At 58.2% G+C, this 19,244-nt stretch overlaps 7 protein-coding genes across 7 annotated transcripts; 5 read left to right on the top strand and 2 right to left on the bottom strand.

Annotated features, from left to right (window-relative positions):
• Positions 1-951: 951 nt before the first annotated feature.
• Positions 952-1,173, top strand: GGTG_09497 (hypothetical protein; the record flags this gene model as incomplete). Its single annotated transcript, XM_009227347.1, has 1 exon — positions 952-1,173. The coding sequence occupies one exon, from the start codon at positions 952-954 to the stop codon at positions 1,171-1,173; it is 222 nt and encodes a 73-aa protein (XP_009225611.1).
• A 716-nt stretch (positions 1,174-1,889) lies between these two features.
• GGTG_09496 (hypothetical protein) lies at positions 1,890-2,216 on the bottom strand (the record flags this gene model as incomplete). Its single annotated transcript, XM_009227346.1, has 1 exon — positions 1,890-2,216. The coding sequence occupies one exon, from the start codon at positions 2,214-2,216 to the stop codon at positions 1,890-1,892; it is 327 nt and encodes a 108-aa protein (XP_009225610.1).
• A 133-nt stretch (positions 2,217-2,349) lies between these two features.
• Positions 2,350-4,836, top strand: GGTG_09495 (hypothetical protein; the record flags this gene model as incomplete). The annotated part of the gene is made up of 9 exons (XM_009227345.1): positions 2,350-2,512; positions 2,735-2,888; positions 3,026-3,086; positions 3,168-3,632; positions 3,719-3,820; positions 3,878-3,946; positions 4,005-4,104; positions 4,185-4,702; positions 4,786-4,836. The coding sequence occupies 9 exons, from the start codon at positions 2,350-2,352 to the stop codon at positions 4,834-4,836; spliced, it is 1,683 nt and encodes a 560-aa protein (XP_009225609.1).
• A 396-nt stretch (positions 4,837-5,232) lies between these two features.
• Positions 5,233-5,514, top strand: GGTG_09494 (hypothetical protein; the record flags this gene model as incomplete). Its single annotated transcript, XM_009227344.1, has 1 exon — positions 5,233-5,514. The coding sequence occupies one exon, from the start codon at positions 5,233-5,235 to the stop codon at positions 5,512-5,514; it is 282 nt and encodes a 93-aa protein (XP_009225608.1).
• Positions 5,515-5,947: 433 nt separating this feature from the next.
• On the top strand, positions 5,948-9,679 carry GGTG_09493 (phosphatidylinositol 4-kinase PIK1alpha; the record flags this gene model as incomplete). Its single annotated transcript, XM_009227343.1, has 5 exons — positions 5,948-5,970; positions 6,267-6,453; positions 6,555-9,273; positions 9,359-9,563; positions 9,640-9,679. 5 exons carry the CDS (start codon positions 5,948-5,950, stop codon positions 9,677-9,679), a joined length of 3,174 nt encoding a protein of 1,057 aa, XP_009225607.1.
• Positions 9,680-10,388: 709 nt separating this feature from the next.
• GGTG_09492 (hypothetical protein) lies at positions 10,389-12,785 on the top strand. The gene is made up of 3 exons (XM_009227342.1): positions 10,389-10,593; positions 10,703-11,082; positions 11,197-12,785. Exons 1-3 carry the CDS (start codon positions 10,478-10,480, stop codon positions 12,513-12,515), a joined length of 1,815 nt encoding a protein of 604 aa, XP_009225606.1. The 5' UTR covers positions 10,389-10,477; the 3' UTR covers positions 12,516-12,785.
• A 315-nt stretch (positions 12,786-13,100) lies between these two features.
• GGTG_09491 (hypothetical protein) lies at positions 13,101-17,578 on the bottom strand. The gene is made up of 2 exons (XM_009227341.1): positions 16,168-17,578; positions 13,101-15,992 (listed from the first exon to the last, which is right to left on the bottom strand). Exons 1-2 carry the CDS (start codon positions 16,301-16,303, stop codon positions 14,641-14,643), a joined length of 1,488 nt encoding a protein of 495 aa, XP_009225605.1. The 5' UTR covers positions 16,304-17,578; the 3' UTR covers positions 13,101-14,640.
• Positions 17,579-19,244: the final 1,666 nt, after the last annotated feature.

The following is a 19,244-nucleotide window of genomic DNA, read 5'->3' as shown; positions in this document are numbered from 1 at the left end:
CGGCGCTGCAGGTACCACCTGTTATGATTTGACGCCTAAGCGCGGACTTGGGCTTCAACCGATGGCCCAGTCCCAACTCCTGGGATATATCGTCCCTCAGCATCGAGAGGCTCCTTTTAGACGACATTACCGCCGAGCGCGACACCCCTCTTCTGGCGGCAATCCTTCCAATCATCAAAGAGTCAGATAAGCGCAGGGGAGTTTGGTCTAGGTACGGCGACTGTTGCCGTCGTCGCAGGTTTCCTTTGAGGGTGTGTGCCCGGTTCTGGCCGTGGTATCGTCCATGTAGGGTCTGGACCAGGAGGAATTGCATTGTATCGAAATCCTCTATCGACCCTTTCTAGGGGTTCTCCCATGGGCATTTTCACTAGTGCAATCCCAGCCAGCTTAGTACTCGCTTCCAATCTTGTTTGGAGCCAGAAGATTGGCGACTGGTGACCCCGGGCGGCCCCAGACTGGGGGTTTGGAGTCGGCCGCTGTGATCCATGCTGACGCAAACATACCAGCACATCGAGGTCGATGGCCTGCAGCTTGCAGCGCACGAATTGCAGCAAATGGATTGACTGCTAGTAGATTGCGGCTGAGGAGTGGAACCTGCTCGGCGACGGATCGGGTTGCATTGGGGGGGTGGTGACTTGTGCGAGGCAGAGTGGCAGACTGCTCCGAAAAGCGCGCTGATTTTCGTTTCTCTCTGTCTTTGCTTTGTCTCGCCATCCGTCATCCGTCAATAGCATGGACTTCTTAATCTCGCCGGTGGGACCGTTACTGATGACAGCAGCCCTGCGCGCGGGCCTTTGTTTGATTTTGTCTCCTCTACGTTGTTCAAATTCGTCGGGTGCGGTATTCGTGGGGAGCCAAGGCAGGCAGCGAGTCAGGGTGCGGGTTTTCGTGGCTGGTGCGACACTACTTCGCTTGACGCGTTTCTCGGTACCTGATTTGGAGTAGCTCGCCATGCACGCTGCGGTCGACTGCACCGGTGCAGCTACAGCCGGTTGGCACGTCGTTGAGACCAGCCGGCGACCGAGCTACCAGACAGGCTCGCAGGCTCTGCTCATCCAGCTGGGTAAGGGAGCACGGGAGGTACTTGGCGGTGCAGCAAGGAGGCTTGGTCGGCTGGGGAGGTATGTCACTGACCGATCCGAACCACCCCCGCGACCCGATGCTCACATTTAATTGTCTTGCATCCCATTTGAACCCCAAAAACCAACAAACGTGCTACGTTGTCATCCCCGAGGGTTGTAATGCACAAGAATCCAGGTTAGAGACCAAGAACAACAATAGCAGACCAACAGACTTATCTTGTCATCTCCTGCGCGTCATGTGGTGTTCCCACTCAACCTCCCCATCCTGCGGCCAGCTCCACACGCAACCACCCTAGCTAGCTCGACGCCACTCGCTTGCTGATAGTCAATCGAATCGAACGTTATTTTTTCTCCTCCGCCGTCGCGTGCATTTGTGCTCTTCATGCATGCTAACCTGTGCCGGGGCATTCTTCTGTTCTTTTATCGATTTGAACTGACACAATCCCAAGTCACGGACTGGTGGCCTCGTGTGTGCCCTTGGCGATAGCTCTCGCTTCGACACCACATCCATCTCTGCTGCTGCGGCTGATTCCCACCCACACATCCACCGCCATCCCTGCCCATCGTTGCGAGGGAACCCTTTTTGAATCCATCTTCGTTCCCTTTTTACCTCTTTCACCTTTCCCATCTTTCCCTCGAGAGCACATTCCCACAATTGTTCCGTGTCATTCCGGGACGGGGCTGGCCTTCTCTCCAGGGGACTGAAAGGATCAATATCCGCCTGCCCCCTCTTTTTCCCCAACAACCCCCCCAGCACGCCCGCCGCCTGTCGACCTGTGCTTGTGCTGCTGCCACCACCACCGCCCACTACCGCCTGCGGCTGACCTCATCTGTGCCGGCGCTCAACTGACGGCCTGGACCTCGCGCTGACCGTCGACGACTTGCCTCCGTCTGCATCCGGGAACGTCTTCTCGGCCGACGACTTTCTGCTTTTAGACCCTGCCGAGGGCTTACTCCCACCGCCACGACGATTCCCATTTCTGGCGCGACGCCGCCGCCGCCGCCGCCGCCGCCGCCGTTGCCCGCGTTGTGGTATATACTGCGGCTGCCGACCACCGCCCCCATCGTCGCGTCCGGCGGTGGGAAAAGGGTCGGAGCCAGCTCTTGTCCCGCGCCCTCCTTTGAGTGACGCATGCGACACCACGCAACATCTACCCCAGCAAGGCGCCTGACTTGCCTTTTATTTCTCCTTCCATCTTTCTTTCTTTTTTTATTATTTTTTTTTTTTACGGCCCCGTGTTCTGTGCTCGCGCCTTCCCGGTCCGCGATGCAGGAGCTCACCATATACAGGGCCCCAGTGGCCTCTGTCGACTCGGCCGATGCCCCTGGCGACGATGTCATGGGCATAACCGCGATCCAAAGCATGACCGTCGCCGACCCGGCCGCCGGCAAAACCAGTGATGAATTCCGCGACTTCATCATCCCCGAAGGTCTGTCCTCCCGTCTTGCGGCCTCTTTCAGCCCCTTTTTGACCATCAACTCAGGGCGGTCTGGTCTCGCATGGAAGCCCATCGGGGCCCCGCCGGGGGGTTTCTTCCCCCGCTTGGTTGTCATGTCTTGTCACTTTTTGAGCCATCCTGGGTTCGGCGCGGTTCCTTTTGCACTGTGTCGGAATTCCAACTGACAAGGGATCACCTTCCTGTCTCTTGCAGACCGGAAACTGGGCATCTTCTCAACAACGATCCTGATCATCAACAGAGTCGTGGGAACGGGTCTTTACTCAACGCCGTCTGCCATCATTGCCCGGACAGAGAGCGTCGGCGCCACCCTTCTCTTCTGGGTTTTGGGTGGTCTCATGACTTTTGCGTAAGTTTTCTCAGAGACCTCTATACTGTTGTTGTTGAATGCCGGAAGCGCTAACATTGCTTTTTAGTGGGTGAGTTTGATTCCACCAGCAGTTCTTTCCCATTTGGATCACTACTAATTCGCCCGGACCATAAAAGTATCTTTGTGTATCTCGAGTTTGGAACCGCACTCCCACGGTCTGGTGGAGAGAAGGTCTATGTAAGATCTCTGCCATCAACCTTCACCATCAATGACCTGTGCTTGCGAATCCGAGTTGTATCCTAACATGCATGACCATAGCTGGAGAGGGTGTATCAAAAACCACGATATTTGGCCACCTGCATTTTCGCTGTGCAGTTCGTCGTGTTTGCCGTGTCCACGGCAAACACAATTAGCTTCGCCAACTATGTCATGAAGGCTGCCGCCTATGATCGCCCCTACTCTCCCGAAACGGACTGGCCTACACGTGGAGTTGCGCTCCTTGCCATCACTCTTACGTGTCTCATCCACGCATTTGCCCCCAAGACGGGCATCTGGCTCAGCAACATCCTGGGCTGCCTGAAGCTTATCATCCTGATGCTCGTTGTTTGCACCGGCTTCGCCGTTCTGTCGGGGAGGTCGGCGAGTCCGTCTCCTCACAATTTCTCGACCTTCGACGGCCCCGGGGAGGTCAAGTCGCGCGGCGAAACGCAGATCGCAGGCGGATATGCGTTGGCCCTGCTGCAAGTCCTATACTCGTATAGCGGTTGGGAGAATGCAAACTACGTAAGCTGGCCCGTTCTGATCTTGGCAACATTTTTTGGCCAGATTGGTACCCGGTTTGACTAACACGAGACTCCCGCCGCTCAAAGGTGCTGACAGAAGTCCGAGATGCCCCCAAGACGCTGAAAATCGCTGCGCCCCTGGCCGTGTCGATTGTGACGGTGTTCTATGTCATGGCCAACATTGCTTTTGTACGTTATTCCTCGGTTGAGTCTCTCTGGGGCTTCGAGCTAACACTACCACCACAGTTTGCCGCCATGTCCAAGCAAGAAATTGCAGATGCCAGGGTCACCGTGGCCGCATCTTTCTTTGAAGCGGTAGGCTGCCACTCTGTTCAAGACGCTACCATGAATATCGCTGATAATCTGTCCGCAGGCTTGGGGAAAGAGTGTGTTTGTGACTCGTGTTGTGCCTTTTTTCATCGCATTATCCGCACTAGGGAATATCTTTGCCCAAACTTTTGCGATGCCCCGAGGTATGTCTTCAGACTCGAACATCAAGTTTCGATCCCAAGCACCTCAAATGACGACTGACGCGCACCGGGCACAAAACTAGTCAAACAAGAGCTTGCCAAAGAGGGCATAATCCCATTTTCGAGGTTTTTCGCCAGCGACTGGCCTTTTAACGCACCCTCAGGGGCCATCTTTCTGCACTGGCTCTTCTCGGTTATTCTCATCGTCGCGTTGAGCATGCCAGACGCGTACACCTTCGTCACCAACATCTTCGTCTACACGGGCAACTGGATCAAGCTGCTCTTGGGCGTGGGTCTCCTCTACCTGAGGTTCAAGCCGAACTCGGGCTGGGCCGAACAGCGGACGACATTCAGCAGCTACACGCCCATGACTATATTCTGGATCGTCTCGCTTCTCTACTCGCTGTCGGCCCCGTTCACCCCCAACGATATCTCGGGCAAGATTATCCCCTATTGGGTGATGCCATCTCTGGGCGCGAGCATGCTGGTGATAGGGGTGGCCTACTGGCTGGTATGGGCGAATCTGCTTCCCATGTTTGGGTACCAGATACAGCACGAGGTTGTCCAATTGCCAGACGGTAGCGAGAGAGTCAAATATGTGGTAAGTCATGCCTCTCACAGCCGCGGCAAATCCATTTTAATGGCCGTCTTGAGGGCTGGGTGACTAACACGTTTGTCTACCAGCATGTTCCATCAAAACGGCACCGAAGATCAGCATATTCTACTGATTCATGACGACGCTTCTAATTTCCTTATCATGTAGGGGATTTCTGATCAATGCGTGGCGTTATCAAGCCGTCCTTTATCTGAGCTGTTTATTAGTACTTTTTTTTTTATTCCCCGCGGGCTGGCCACCTGAATGGAAGCCACCTATTTACAGAAATGTTTGTTGCTGCATGCATGAGCAGCTCCAATGATACAACTCGCTATGCATATTACATGGCCGGTTGAGCACTTATCTGGACATACCCATGGAGAGAGTGGATGAATAAATGAATGAACACCTGGCACAGAGAGCGGGATGCTTCAAAAAGGGGCAGCACGACAAGCGAGAGCGGGATGGAGATAGACCCCTAAACTCCACAGGAGGCGGCCCGCGTGGTGGCCTTAGGCACGTAACCTGCAGGACCAATGCCCACTCTGACGGAAGCTCGGCTTTTGGGGGCGCTCGCAGCGGGCAGGCACGGTCAAGAAGCTGCCCCACCTTGGATTAAGCACCTCCAGCTCTGGGGCCAGCACCAGCAATCCACCAGCAATCATGGGAGCGGTGCGGCCAAGGATGTGTTGTGCCAATGCCGAATTGGCCAGACTGGTTTGATCGTAGCCCGATTGCCAGAAAAGAGTGCCCACGCCACATGCCCCGAGCCAGCCTCGCAAACACCACGAAACAAGGCCCGGCCAGCATCATATTGAGTCCCGGCAGCGATGTCGGACGTCTGCTGCTGTAGCATACTTGTCGCTGCCAAGCTCGGATGAGGCCGCCCCGCCTCCAACCTCACCAACCCATCGCTGAGCTATCCCGACGACGAACCCTCCTCCCGACCTGGTGGCGACGACGACGCCGCCAGCCAGCCAGCCAGTCAGCCAGCGCGCCCACTCTCTTTTGCTGCCGAGTCTGCCTTGCTGTCCCTCGAGCCTTCGAGCAGCACGCCATAACCCCGGGAGGAAGACGGCTCCCCGCAAAAAAAAAAAGAGGAGGATACAAACACACGCCCGCCGCCCCTTCACCGCGGCCGTCATTTCGAACAGTTCGAGCAGCCTCCCACATCACATACCGCAAACTACGTTGTCGAGCCGCTGGCCAGGCCGAGCCGGGAGAGCCCAGCTCGGCGCCGAATAAGCAGCTATGTCTTGGGACCTGCTACAGCGGTTTCTCGATAGCGACGTTTTCAATTCGAATCCCTTTCTATCTGTTTCCTACCTCTCGTGAGCGAACCCCCTTTTTTTCCATTCCCCTCCACCGCCCCCTAATTTTTTTTGGTCGATCTGAGGGGCACCTCGCCGCAACCCCCTCCGGTTCGCAATGGAACCCGACTCTCTGGACTGAGCTGTAGAGAACCGGCAGCACCTGCTCCACCAGGCGTGCTGGGAGATCAATGTGTATTCATGTGCCCGCGAGGTGAGCTATAGGCTTGCTGACGCTGCTATTCTGCCCATGTTCGTAGGCGGTACGCAGACCATGTCGGGATCCACTACGTCCTGTGCAACAAGCTCAGGCAGTTTCCCTACGAGGACATCGAGTTCTTCCTCCCGCAGCTTTGTCATCTGATCATCAGCGTGGACAATGAGTCGATGGCCCTGGAGGAATTTCTTCTGGACCTGTGCGAGGAGTCGGTAACCGCAGCGCTCCTGGTTCGTCTTCACTCCGCCCTGCCAACCACAGCCGATGGAGAGGGAGAAGCTGGTGCACGCTCCTCGGTCACCGCACTGCCTGCTAACCCTCTCCTTGATAGACCTTCTGGCTGTTCCAGACGTACCTCTACGATCTCTCGTCCAATCCACAAGCAGAGGCGTTCAAAACATGCAGGAGGGTATACAACAAGGTGCAACACATCGTGTTTGGCCTCGCCGAGGCGGGCAGACATGAGAAGATCAAGGAGAACATCCTGCCGGTCATGGTCCTGGGCAGCTTCATCCTCGCCAGCATCGGCGTCCCGGGCCTTGCCCACTGGGCAGGCCCCTTGGCAGTGGCTCAGGGCAGGAAGCCCCAGCCAGCCGTCGACCTCGTTCCGGAGCACGTGTCACAACCACAGAACAAGGTGACCCGATCACACACCATCAACACGACCAGCACAACGTCGAGGTCGAAGCGCCCCAAAGACTCGGGTCGCCCCAAAGACTCGGGTCGCATCACGAGCGCCCCCGATCCGCCCATACCAGCAGTCGCAGTTTCTCCCGACCAGCCCAAGTCGCCCATGGTGCCCAAGTCGCGGCCAAGCTCGTCCGGGGGCCCTCGCACGCCGGCGGACCCTGAAGGCGGTAATGGCAAGCGGCCTTCGCAGCTGGAAATGCTCTCGGCCGAGGGGAGCCTCAGCTCGTCCTCGCTGCCGCTACCGGAGCTGAGGTCGCCCAGGATGCAGGTCACGCGACCGGCAACGCCCGTATCAGCCGGGCTGAGGCCATCTGAGCAGTCCTCCAGCCTCTCGAGGCGACACTCGCACCACATTAAGAAGGCCCTGGCGAACCAGGCCGAGATGAGCTCGCTGCAGAAGGTGCGGCTACTCAGGCAGAACTACTTCCGGTGTCAGACGGCCTTCCTGACGGCCCTTGAGGATATCTCAAACCGGCTCGTCATTGTTCCGAAGCCGGCCCGGCTCAGCGCCCTCCGCGCCGAGCTGGCTCTCATCACGCAGGACCTGCCGGCCGAGGTAGACATCCCCGTCATCTGCCCGCCGACGCTGGTCAACGGGTCGCCTGGGCGGAGCAAGCACCACCGGATAGTGCGGGTGAACCCCGCCGAGGCGACGGTGCTCAACAGCGCCGAGAAGGTGCCGTACCTCGTCATGGTGGAGATCCTGCGCGACGATTTCACCTTTGACCCGGACTCGCAGGAGAACCAGAGGCTGTTGTCCACACTCTTGGCGGAACAGGGGTCCAGGAAGCGCATCTTTGACCTATCCGAGTCGCCCCGTGGCACCCCCACCACCCGGGGCCCTGGCGGCGGTCTCGGCAATCAGATGCCCGTGGCCGACAGCGTCTTTGAGCCGACGGCTGGCGACCTCGGCTCTTCTCTCCTGATCAGGCCGTTTGATGAAGAGGACCTGCCGGCTGACGGCGGCAACAGCGGCGGTGGTGGGACCGGCAAGGAGGCCCAGGGCGTCCCGCAGCGCATTTCGAGCAGCGCGACGACCCTGACGACCCTGTCCGACCCTACGCCGCGAAGCTCGGCAACGTCGACGTCCCGGTCCAGCAGCCCGCGTCGGAAGACCGGGCTCCCACTTGAGCCGACAGGCATGGTAAGGAGCTACAGCCACAATCTGCGAACGCCAACCGTGGAACAACAGCCCGACTTCTCGGCGCTGGCGACGCACATGCGGGCGGCGTCGCAGATGTTGGCGCAACTCGAGGCCACGAGCGGGAAGCGGCCAAAACACGAGGTGGCGGCGATCCGCGCCAAGATCATCGCCAGCATGCAGAGCCTCGAGGAACAGAGTTTCGATCTAGACGACGGCAACGGGCCGACGTTCGATCTCATAATGGCCAAGGCCAGTGCAGCCGAGGCAGCAGCGGTCGCGGCAACCAACGGGGCTGGCGGTGGTGTAGGGCCGGATGCGGACGACGAGACGGTGGCTGCGGCGGCGGCGGCAGGCCTGGATGGCGAAGCCAATGCCGGGGAGGCGCGGATGGAGAACGACTTCAAGACGGGCGGTCTGCAGCGAAAGGGGGACCGGGACGACCCTAGCGCGGCCGTGTTCGGTGAGGCATGGCAGGCAAAGAAGGAGCGGATCCGGCGGACATCGCCGTACGGGTGGATGAAGAACTGGGACCTGATCAGTGTTATCGTCAAGACGGGGGCGGATCTGCGGCAGGAGGCGTTTGCGTGCCAGCTCATCCAGGTGTGCCACCGCATCTGGATCGACGCCAAGGTCAACGTGTGGGTCAAGATGATGCGCATCCTCGTGACGGGCGAGTCGTCGGGCCTGATCGAGACCATCACCAACGGCGTGTCGCTGCACTCGATCAAGCGAAGCCTGACGCTGGCCGCCGCGGCAGAGGCGGCGGCCGGGGGGCCCGGGCCTGCTGCTGCCGTGGGCGCCACGACGGGGACCAGTGAGCAGCAGGGGCCGCTGAGCCCCGCCCCTCCGCCGCCGACGTCACGGCGTAGCGCGCCGCGCATCGCGACGCTCAAGGACCACTTCCTCAAGGCGTTCGGGCCCGAGACGGGAGATGCGTACAAGGCCGGCGTGGACGCGTTCAAGCGGTCGCTGGCGGCATACAGCGTCATCTCGTACGTGCTGCAGCTCAAGGACCGGCACAACGGCAACGTGCTCATCGACAGCGAGGGCCACATCATTCACATCGACTTTGGCTTTATGCTGTCCAACTCGCCGGGCTCGGTTGGGTTCGAGGCGGCGCCGTTCAAGTTTACGGCCGAGTATCTCGAGGTTCTGGGCGGCGTGGGGTCCCCCGAGTACGACGACTTCAAGCGGCTGTGCAAGCAGGCGTTTCAAGGTATGAGTGGTTCTTTTATCCTTTTATCCATGTCTTCTTTTGTTTCTTTCGCTATTTGATGCTGACAACAAGTCAACACGTGCAGCTCTCCGCCGATCGGCCGACAAGATCATCGACCTCGTCGCCATGATGGGGCGCGATTCCAAGATGCCGTGCTTTGGCGCGGGTGTGACACAGACCACCAACAACCTGCGGCAGCGGTTCCAGCTCCAGCTGAGCGCAGACGAGGCCGAGCAGTTTGTCGAGACAGACATGATCGGCAAGTCCCTGGGCAGCTACTACACACGACTGTAAGTTTCCCCATGAGCTGCTTTTCGTTTTGCGTGCCCCCTGAGAGATGGTTGGCTGACGCCGTCGGCTTTCCAGATATGACACGTTCCAATATAGGACACAGGGCATTTACTAGCCGAGATGGGTCTCTTTGGCACATGTTTGGTTGACCCTTGACGCAGCGACGACCTCTCTTCCGATTCCGCTCCCCGTGGGGTCCTTGGCGATGGTGAATGCGCCTGGACGATAGCAAAAAGTATATAGAAATCTAGATACCTCCCTAACAAGGACAAACCACGTTTTTTTTTTGCGCTCTTCTTTTCTTTAACAAGCCTTGTCTCCATGTAGCATGTCTTTTCGTTCCTCGCATACTAGCGGCGCCAATATTGACAGGATAGAATGTCTCGTCGTAACTTGCATTAGTTCTTTGCTTGGCTGTCTGGGTGGTAAAACATTATCCTGTCTAGAATGCCTGGCTCATTGTTTGCTAGATGGTATTTACTACTGCTGGGTTCCATTAGGCATGGTGGGTACCTGGTAAAAATCTGATAGTGGACTGGATTGGTTGATGAGGGAGTTGCCAAGTTGGATTGTGACAGAGATTGAAAGAGCACGGAAGCTACAACCCACAACCTACCTGCCTTCCCAGGCAACAGCCATCTGAGCCCGGCAACAACCACAGCCAAGAAGGGAAGGCGCAAGTTGCCACCAGAGTTGTCAAAATGCACCTTCGGTTCGCTGACCTTCTAGCAACATGGCTACCTGATATCTCCAATACTTGGCGTGGTCCTGTTGAGCTTTCCATAATTCTCACCTCGCTCTTCTCGGTGCCTTGATCAAACCCCGGCTTCCTTTTACTCTTTCGTCTGACCTGAAGAACAACCAGAACAAGGCTTCGTCTACCTTTGCGTCGGCGCCAATCTTGGGGGGAAACATGGTGGATCGACGCCGCCGCCGGGAGCGGCATAACTGGTCCACCTTTGAGCTAAACGCCGCCATCGCCCTGATATGCAAGGGCAAGCACAAGGTGCGGCCCAGCAGCAACAGCGGGTAAGGACGGCGGCGCGCGCGCCGATGGCGATGGGGGGTAAACCACGGGGCAAGCAGGACACGAACTGATCCAGACGGACGGGGTGACGCGCGCAATACACCCTTGCAGGTTCGCCTTCGAGCTCAACAAGGCGCTCAACTCGCAGCGGGCCAACTTCCACGAGGGCGACATGGACGAGGCCGACATCGAGGACCTGCTGCGGTTCCTGCTGGCCGAGAGCAAGCCGGCCGTCGCCTACGCCGAGCGCGCCGCGCCCGCCTGCATCACGCGCGCCAAGCGCATGGCATTCAAGCGCCGCATCGACTTTTCGGGCTCCGAGGCCGAGTGGGTCGCCGGCGGTCGGAGGGACGCCGTCATGGGCCGCCCGCCGGGCCGGGGCCGCCGTCGGGCCGAGCTGCCGTCGCTGCGGGCCAAGGGGGGCGGCGAGGGCGAGGGCGAGGGCGAGGACGGCGGGGACGAGGCTGGGGGGCCTGATGGGCTTGAGATGGGTAAGCTGGCTTGTCTTGTTTCGTTTTTTTTTTCTGTCTCGGTTGTTCTCTGTGACATTGCCATCACTTTGCCCTTCAGTGGCAGCTGACACCATGGCCTTCTCTGCTTCGCAGGCGAGCTAAGAGAGCGTGGCCCCCAAGGACCCATCATGCTCAACCTCCCGTCCCTGCGCGAGGCTGTTGGTGAAGTCTACCACACGTCCAACCCCGGCAACTCGCACCTGTGGAACACACAGGGCAGCAACATCACCCTTCCCCCGCTGAAGGACCAGCCATGGGCTAGCTACGGTAGTGGAGGTGGGCAGCCTTCCCTCCAGAGGCGTGAGCCCAACCGTGCCACGGAAGCCCTTCCGAGCCTGGCCGCTGCTGTTGCAGGAAATGCCAAAGACGGCCTTGGCGGCAGAGCACAGCAGGGCCTGACGAGTCGTCTAGGTGACGGCCATGCAACAGCGGCAGCGGCTGCTGGTGGGACATATCCCTCGCCATACATGTCGGTGAATACCGACGACCGAATCAGCAGCCGTCACAACAGCCGTCACAGCATGGCCCCAAGCCCTTTGTTCCAAAACATCGGCGTCGGTGATGATGTGTCCGGAGGAGGTATGGGCGGCAGTAGCAGCGGGCGGCGGGCGACCTGGGGCAACGTCATGTCGTTGCCCGTGGGACCAGGTGGCTACGGTGAGAAGTCTCGGCCGGGACCGTCGGGGGCGTCCACTCACGGCGCCCAGGCGACACGGTGGACTTCTGATGCCATGGGCAACGTGATGGGCACCACCTCGGCTGCTTCCACTGGTCATGGGCCCTCTTCGGGCAACGGACAGGGCTTATGGTCAGGCGATGGTACCTCCCACGTAGCCAATGTGGGGGGCCGCCGAGACCAGCCTGATAGACTCTACGACGCCAGCACAGCAGGAGCACATGATCCAGTCGTGCCCGGCAGCAACAGCTTCGACACTCTGCACTCTGCCCAGCCCATGGCGAGGCCCAATGCCGCGGCTGGACCCTCGTCGCCGTCCTTGTCTGCCGATTGGGGCGGCAACGCGCAGTACGACTCCGGCTCATATCGAAACCCAGGAGTGACGAATACCGAGGCGCAGCAGCTGCAGTACAAGCCCGACGGCCGATATGGAAGCAGCGGTGCGACCACGTCCTCTCGCGGTGGCGCATCCGCTGCTGCATGTGGGATCGAAAGCGGCAGGTCGTACCCTGCTGCTGCCCATGCTGCCCATGCTGACCCTCCTCCTCGTCCTCCTGTCGGTGCCGCTGCTGCGGGCCCTAGCGGCGGCAACGTGGCCGAGGCCTCGAGCTCCACCGCTCAGGGAGGAGGCTGGAGACCAGTCACTGGCGCTGGTGGCTACACGGCGGGCGATGAGCAACAGGAGACTGCCTTGCCGGCGTCGCAGGCTGTCACACCCCAGCCCCGGCAGCAGTAGCCTGAAAGGCGCGCGCCCCTCATGAGGAGACACGAGGGACGGCGCCTCGCACAGCAGCAGCGGTGTGTCGCCCCCCCGGGGGCAGATTTTTTTTTTCTGTTCTTTGCGACACCGCCCCGGTAAAAGAGGAGAGGGGGGAGATACGGTTATGCTATCTTCACCATGATTGGCGGCTCTTGGGGGCCCTGTGACGGGGATAATGTAAGGGAGAGGGCAACTACGGATAGAGTTAGGTCGTGATGTATGCAGTCTCTTAACATGCAAGAAGGGCGGTGGCGGGGCGGGCGATGCCGTGAGAGGGCCCTCTATGGTTCTACTCCCTCGAATCAGACGCGAGTCTGCCGGGTTCAGGGGTCTTATGCGAGGGGGGGAGGGGGAGGGAGAACTGCCGACCTAGGTACTGATGTGCCTTGGGTAGGTACATATCTAGGTAGGTACATACTTGGGTATAGGCTCTATGCTGGGCGGATAGATGGACGAAGAAGAAGCGGAACGGCCCGTTGTGTTTTTCACCAATAGCAGGCAGAGGAGAAGCAGGGCGGTGATGGATGGCATCCCAAGCCCCCCCCCCCCCCCCTCACTTGAAGTTATCACCAACCACTTTTTTGTTCTTGGCCAAAGCTATTTAATGCGGGTCATTTATAACCTCATTTGATGGCATATCAACGACAAGAGAAGGAAGAAAAAAGTGAGGCTGGCCCGTCCAAATGGGATGCCCTGCATCTTCTGCACCTTGAGTGGTGGCAGCGGCGATCTTTTTTGCCGAAAGTGCGGGCGCAATACCGGTATCCGCGGCGCGCGCAATGCAGGGCAATGACTGGTGGGGGGGTGGGCTGCCGGAGCCTGTCAGGAAAAGGGGAGAAATCTTGGTTGGACGCAGATCTCATTGCGCGCGACGAGGCTGTATGTGGCAAACAAACTCGGCTTCGAAGCCAAGGCCGTCCAAACCCAAATTGCGAAAGTGATTTGCGTCAAGGTTGTTTGGTTGGCGCGCAACACACGGCAATATCACGGGGACTTAATTATCTCGGGAATCGTCGTATTGTGGCTACATGTCCGGAAACTATGGCGATTTGCGCCCCTAGCGACAGCCTCGTTCTCAAAACAGGTTACCACTCCCAAAAAGAAACTCTCTAGCCAAGAAAAAGGAGAAAGGGGGGAAGGCAGGAATGGGGGGTTCGGATGTCATTTCACTGAATAGGGCATATGATGTGATACACCAACTTATTGATTACTCACAGCAATGGTTGCTGAGTGAGACGAAACCCCCGACGACGGAAGGTCCGGTCGGAAATAAAAAATGGTTGGTTTTAAGAGAATAATCTTCTTTTAGTTTTTTTAGTTTTTTAGTTTTTTTTTTGAAAAGGAGTGACAATCCCAAGGTTTTAGAACAGCGGTCTGCTGTAGGACGGGGAAAAAGAGACGGTGGGAGAGACACAAGGAGAGTTAACCAGAGAAGCAAAAACAAAGCCCCAGACACCGTCGTTATCGTCGGTCACCCGGCTAGGAAATAACACGAGAAACAAACCAAGCCATCCTTCAGTTTGACTGGTCGGGCGGCATCATTCGGGCCGGAGCGAGGCTGAGCTGACAAGACCGGAGATCCTCATTTCCGCCAGCCGCGCGGCACGAACCAAAATCCCCCCAAGTCCACCCACCCCCCCTCTTCCTCCCCATGTGACGGGTTCCGCTAGTTCGTGTTGAAAGACCGAACCAGTAAAGAAAGCCTGATGCCAGCGTGGGCTGGTTTTGCGGCTCGTCCGGAAGTCGCCCTGATGAGAGCTGAATTGACGTCCAATGAGAGGGCAGAGCGCCGGAGGTTCCGGGGCGTGGGGTGAAAAAGAAGGGGAAGCCTGGGATGGAGGAAAGGAAAGGCAAAGAAAGAAATATGGCTCCCCTGATGACTCACTGTATGACTGAGAAAAGAAACACAGAAAGGGGGCGTTCAAGACTCGCGGAGGGTGTTATCATGTTCAAGGAGTGAAGAGACTAAAGCGAAAGACAAATGGGAAAAGAAAAGCCTCACACCACCTGCCATTGCTGCAGACGCCCCATGTCATCCCCCACGTTTCGGCCAGGTACCTGGAGGTAAGAACAAGAGGCGAACCATGTCATTTTCTTTCTCCTACTCTTCGTCAGTAGCGCTTCCCTCGTCGTCGGCCGGTTTGGGGCGGCCAGCCTGCCCCCACCATCCAGGGGGTGGTGGCGGCGGCGAGAGCGAAGCCGGATTGGGCGACTGCGACTGTGACGCAGCAGCAGCAGCGGCGGCAGCAGGCCCGGGCGTGCCAACCACGGTGACTTCGAAGCGCGGCACGGCGCCGGCGGTGCTGACGCTATTGCAGAGCGTCGACATGTCATCCCTCTCGTACCTCTCGAGGCCGTAGGACCTCTCCATGATGGCGCCGCCCCTCGGCGACTTGGTGGGCAGGACCACGCTCTTGAAGAGGCAGACGAGCCAGCCGGGGTTCGGCCCGCGCGAGCGGTCGGGACCGAACTCGTCGGCGTGCGCCGCGACGTAGCGTATGGCCTGCAGGCCGATGACCTGCTTGGACAGCGGGCAGCACACAAATATGGTGGCGCCGTCGTCGTGGCCGGCCCACTTGATGTTGACGACCGCGTCGCGCGGCCGCCGAGCGGAGGGGGGCATCGACATGCCGGGCGGCGGTGGGACGAAAGAAGGCGGGCGGGCTGCGTTTGCGGCTGCGGGACCGGATGGCCCGGCAGCCAGGGCCGTCGTGGCGTTGGCCACGGGCGGGGCCGGCGGCGATGGGATCGTGCCGGACGACGGCAGCGGTAGCATGCCCTTGGGCATCGGCGGCAGCGGCAGTGGCATGGAGCGGGGGACTGCATTGTCGTTGACGGGAGGTCGAAGGCCAGGAATGGCGCCATTGGATGGGACTGGCCCGCGCCCTGGGAAACCAAGGAAGCCAGGCGGGGGAGGGGGGCCGACGCGGTTTTGGGGTGGCCACGCCGGAATAGGCGGGGGCCCTGGCCGCACAGCATTGGGCTTCACGGTCGAGGTCTTCTTCTTCGAGCCCGTCGCTCGAGAGACGAAGACAGCCCCGTCGTCCGAGAGCCCCATCTCGGGGACACGATGAGCCGATCGAGATATATCCGAGGCGCCCGAGTCGGAGTCAGAGGCCTCTGAATCGTCGTTGCTGCTGCTGGTCACGGAATCTTCCCAGGAGTTGCCAGTAAAAGACTTGTGCTTGTGCCGCTTGGGGTCCTTCTTCCTGGGGACAACATCATAGCCCAGGGTGGTAACGTGGTTCTGAACTGCCTCGGCCGACTTGGTGTGCAGAAGTTCGATGGCATCGACCAGCGTGGTGCCAACCTCGGACACAATCACCGTCCGCTTCTTCTGGCGCCCGTAGCCTTCAGTCCGGACCACGGTGGCGCGAAACTTGCCGCTGGCCGGGTCCATACTGGTGATGATGGAGATCTCGGCATCCTCGTGGGACATGAACCGACAGTTCTCTATGCGTGTGCAAAGCGCGGTTCCCCAGAGTTAAGACAAAGCGAAACGTTTACGGTCCAACCGGGCAACCAGGAGGGCCGAGTGGCGGGGGCGGCGGGCATGCGTAGCCAGGAAGGATATGGCGAGCCGTTATCGAGGCTGTTTCCGCGCTCGTCCGCCGAGGAGGAAGCTCACCTATGGTCTGTCCGTAGAAATCAAGCAAGATGTTGGTAGCCGGCGCTATTGCCGGCGCCATTGTGTACTGAGGGTTCGACCCGAGGGCCAGCTGTCTCGTCTCTGGTGCTGGAAGTTGTAACAGGGGAACTAGCATCACAGAAAGGATCTGTGTGCGGGGTGAGGGCGCAGGACTGGATGGATGGGGAAGGAGGAAGAGGCCTTGCTGTTCCTGGGAGAGATGTGTTGTGTGGGGTGAGGTCCTTTATATAGCCCGACATTGGGCAGAGGCATGTTTGGCATGCTGCCATCCGCCTCCGTATTACCTTCTGTGAAGAGGCACAGAACAGCGAAACAACTTGGAGTGCGAGGGGGGCGGGAGGGTGGGAGGAGCGTAGAGTACGGGAAGCCTCTTCCGCCAAATGTGGGAGTAGGTACCAAAGTACCTACGTATCGAGCATCGAACACCCGGGCGGGCGCACAGGGCGGGCTTGCTTGGTAAGGCGAACAAAAAACAGGACGATGTACGGAGCAGCATCTGTCAGTCAAACCCATAGCTTCACCGGTCTGCGAGATGTGACGGGAGACGTGACAACGGAATAAGTCTGCGTTCCGCCAGCCGCTTCGGGCCATATGCAGGCGAAGGGCATGCAGCAGTAGGCCCGGTATGATGGCAACAAGTGGGCACAGGGGATTGCCTGCCCAGCATCCACCCAATATGGCGACGGTGAGGTTGTGGCGTCGTGGGCCCAAGAAGGAGGGTCGGGCGCACATAAAATATTGAGGAAAGAAATAGGCGAGCTTCCCACCCGACAGCTAGGTCGCGAGGTAAGCACTCCCTCTCGGTTGCTGGTGAGGAATTACATACCGTGCCGCATCCCCGCGCAGTGATGAACCCGTCACACAAGACCAACAAACAATCCAGTCGTTTTCTTTAGCGCGGAGGTTGCGCTTGGAGCCGACTTTCGCTACTCGTCACTCCAGAGGCACGGAAGCGTCCCCATAGGTCTGTGACGGCGTTGGGTTGGGAGCGGAAGGCTTGCCGGAGGACGGAGTGAGATAGGTAGATACCTGTAGGTAGATAGATACCTACTACCTACCAGGTAGCACATCTCTTCCACACAAAGGTTCCGAATTGACAAATAATGTGGCTTGCCAGCACACCCTCCTGTGGGCAAGCCGGCCGAAATCGGCTGCCGGCGCGACGTCAGGGGCGGAGGGCGGATGTCGGGGGCGGTTGTAGGCATGGGCGGCTTGCTTTCTGTGCTTTGCCTTGTAGTTGTCGTCCAGCCTGGTTGGAGCTGTTTGAGGGGACGGGACGAAGACCAAAGAAAGGTTGTGGCGATTGTAGGAAGCAATCAATGGCAGCAGTCGCAGCCTAGTCGAGGGACAGAGAAATGAATCCACCTAAGCTAGAGGTAGTGGATTGGAAGTAGACTGGAAGTTCCGAGGGAAGGAGCGAAGGGCGTTTCGGTGCTGGGTGTGACTGCATGACAAGGCCAAGCCGCCACTGCACTGCAGTCGGGCAACGGCGGCGTCCAATTCATGTTGAGTCGGCATATGCACTGCACCGAATGTTACCCCAATCAAATTGAACTAAAACGAAAAAAGAAAAACGCCACGCCGATTGCACTGACTGGTCTATCTGTTGCTCCTCTCTAGTCCCGTCACATATCGCACCATCTATCATCTCTATCCCTTTGTTTCTGCCTTTCTGCCTTTGCATCTCAACCACTCTGTTCTTGCCATATTACATATGCCTGCCTACATCGGTCAAATCGACAACTTGGGTGTCTCTAATGTCGTACAGCAACCCCCCTGGAAAGCCGGGGGCTAAGTAATTGGTGCACATCCACCTCAACAATTCAAAGTGTCTGAACTCTATCTTGACACGCCTTCTCGAAAAAGGCTGTTCAACGCTTGATTTGTTATCTCGTCCACCTTCTCTTTGGGTGCCATCCATCCTTTTTTTTGCCTGCGCCAAAAGCGGCAATACTTAGCCGTTGGTGTGCACACATACATGTATCAAGCTACCTACCTGCCTAGCTAAGTGCGTACATGCAGCACAACCAGCCCTACACACGGGCTCCTAGGTCAGCCCATATTGCCTACAAGGTGCTAACGTATGCAGCTCAGGTTACTTCAATATGCAACCGACCCGCAACATCACGTCGTAGATGGAGACGGGGAGACGTGTACCTTTGCTATTCGGTGCCCGGCAACGGCTCAAGCCTGGGACTGACTCTTGGGAGGCCGGTAGGTAGCGTCACAATCGCGGGTGAAGATCCGAGTCTGCCTATCAGATGTAGTAAAAGTGGTTACATCGAGTTGGATGGAACACCGTACGCGGGCATCCCAAGCCTCGCTCCCGTCACCCCGGTGGAGTTTGGCGGCTGATATGTGGTTCGCGATGCAGCCTGCCAAGAGAAAAAAAAAGGAAGAAAAAAAAAATCAAGCATCGCGTCCTCTATCAATGCTTGGCATATGCAACGCGCGGGTGGTATCCGGGGATAGGCAGAGGAGGCTCGAGTATGTAAGCCTCGGAATAGGGATCGGCTGATTCAAGGGGCGGTTTCTGGCTAGACGTTTCCCTGTATGTCGTGACGATCACGACACTGTGGCCCAATGACCCCACACATCCACCGCCGCGGCACAAGAGCCTCAAAGAGGCCGACACCCAACGGTTTTGGCATCGCCGGGCAGTATAATGAATAAGCTTCACGTAACAGCAAGGATTGCTTGTCCAACAGAGTGTACGATGTGGTCGTGGGCAATTCCGTTTCGTTCAATACTGGGCGTCAACGCCCACAAGAGGACAAGGCGTTGCTACTTGTGAATCTATGAATGTGAGCTATCAGATCACCAGATTGGGAATCGGCATCACAAGGAAGCAGGAGCCAGCAAACCTCATTCACTTAGGCGTCGGTAACTTGAAACAGCCAAGGCACGCAAGGCTCAAAAAGATGCAGTAGTGACATGAATTACTAGACAAAAAAGCAAGCAACTCATGGTAACATGTTCGTGGTAGGTGCTACAATGCGTATTATCGTGACACGGAGCAAAACAAGAACAAAGACACCCTAAGAAAAGACCTTGAG

The sequence above is a fragment of the Gaeumannomyces tritici genome (assembly GCF_000145635.1).
Source record: "Gaeumannomyces tritici R3-111a-1 unplaced genomic scaffold supercont2.5, whole genome shotgun sequence".
NCBI lineage: Eukaryota > Fungi > Ascomycota > Sordariomycetes > Magnaporthales > Magnaporthaceae > Gaeumannomyces > Gaeumannomyces tritici.
This window is presented reverse-complemented; position numbering and strand designations above follow the sequence as displayed.

What these genes read in the sequence shown, in the direction of transcription:
- GGTG_09491 (XM_009227341.1), bottom strand. Translation starts at nt 16,303, where the DNA reads ATGCTAGTTCCCCTGTTACAACTTCCAGCACCAGAGACGAGACAGCTG. An exon ending in TTTCTACGGACAGACCATAG is followed by an intron (nt 15,993 to 16,167) that starts GTGAGCTTCCTC and finishes GCACACGCATAG; the next exon opens with AGAACTGTCGGTTCATGTCC.
- GGTG_09492 (XM_009227342.1), top strand. Translation starts at nt 10,478, where the DNA reads ATGGTGGATCGACGCCGCCGCCGGGAGCGGCATAACTGGTCCACCTTT. An exon ending in CGGCCCAGCAGCAACAGCGG is followed by an intron (nt 10,594 to 10,702) that starts GTAAGGACGGCG and finishes ACACCCTTGCAG; the next exon opens with GTTCGCCTTCGAGCTCAACA. An exon ending in GCCTGATGGGCTTGAGATGG is followed by an intron (nt 11,083 to 11,196) that starts GTAAGCTGGCTT and finishes TCTGCTTCGCAG; the next exon opens with GCGAGCTAAGAGAGCGTGGC.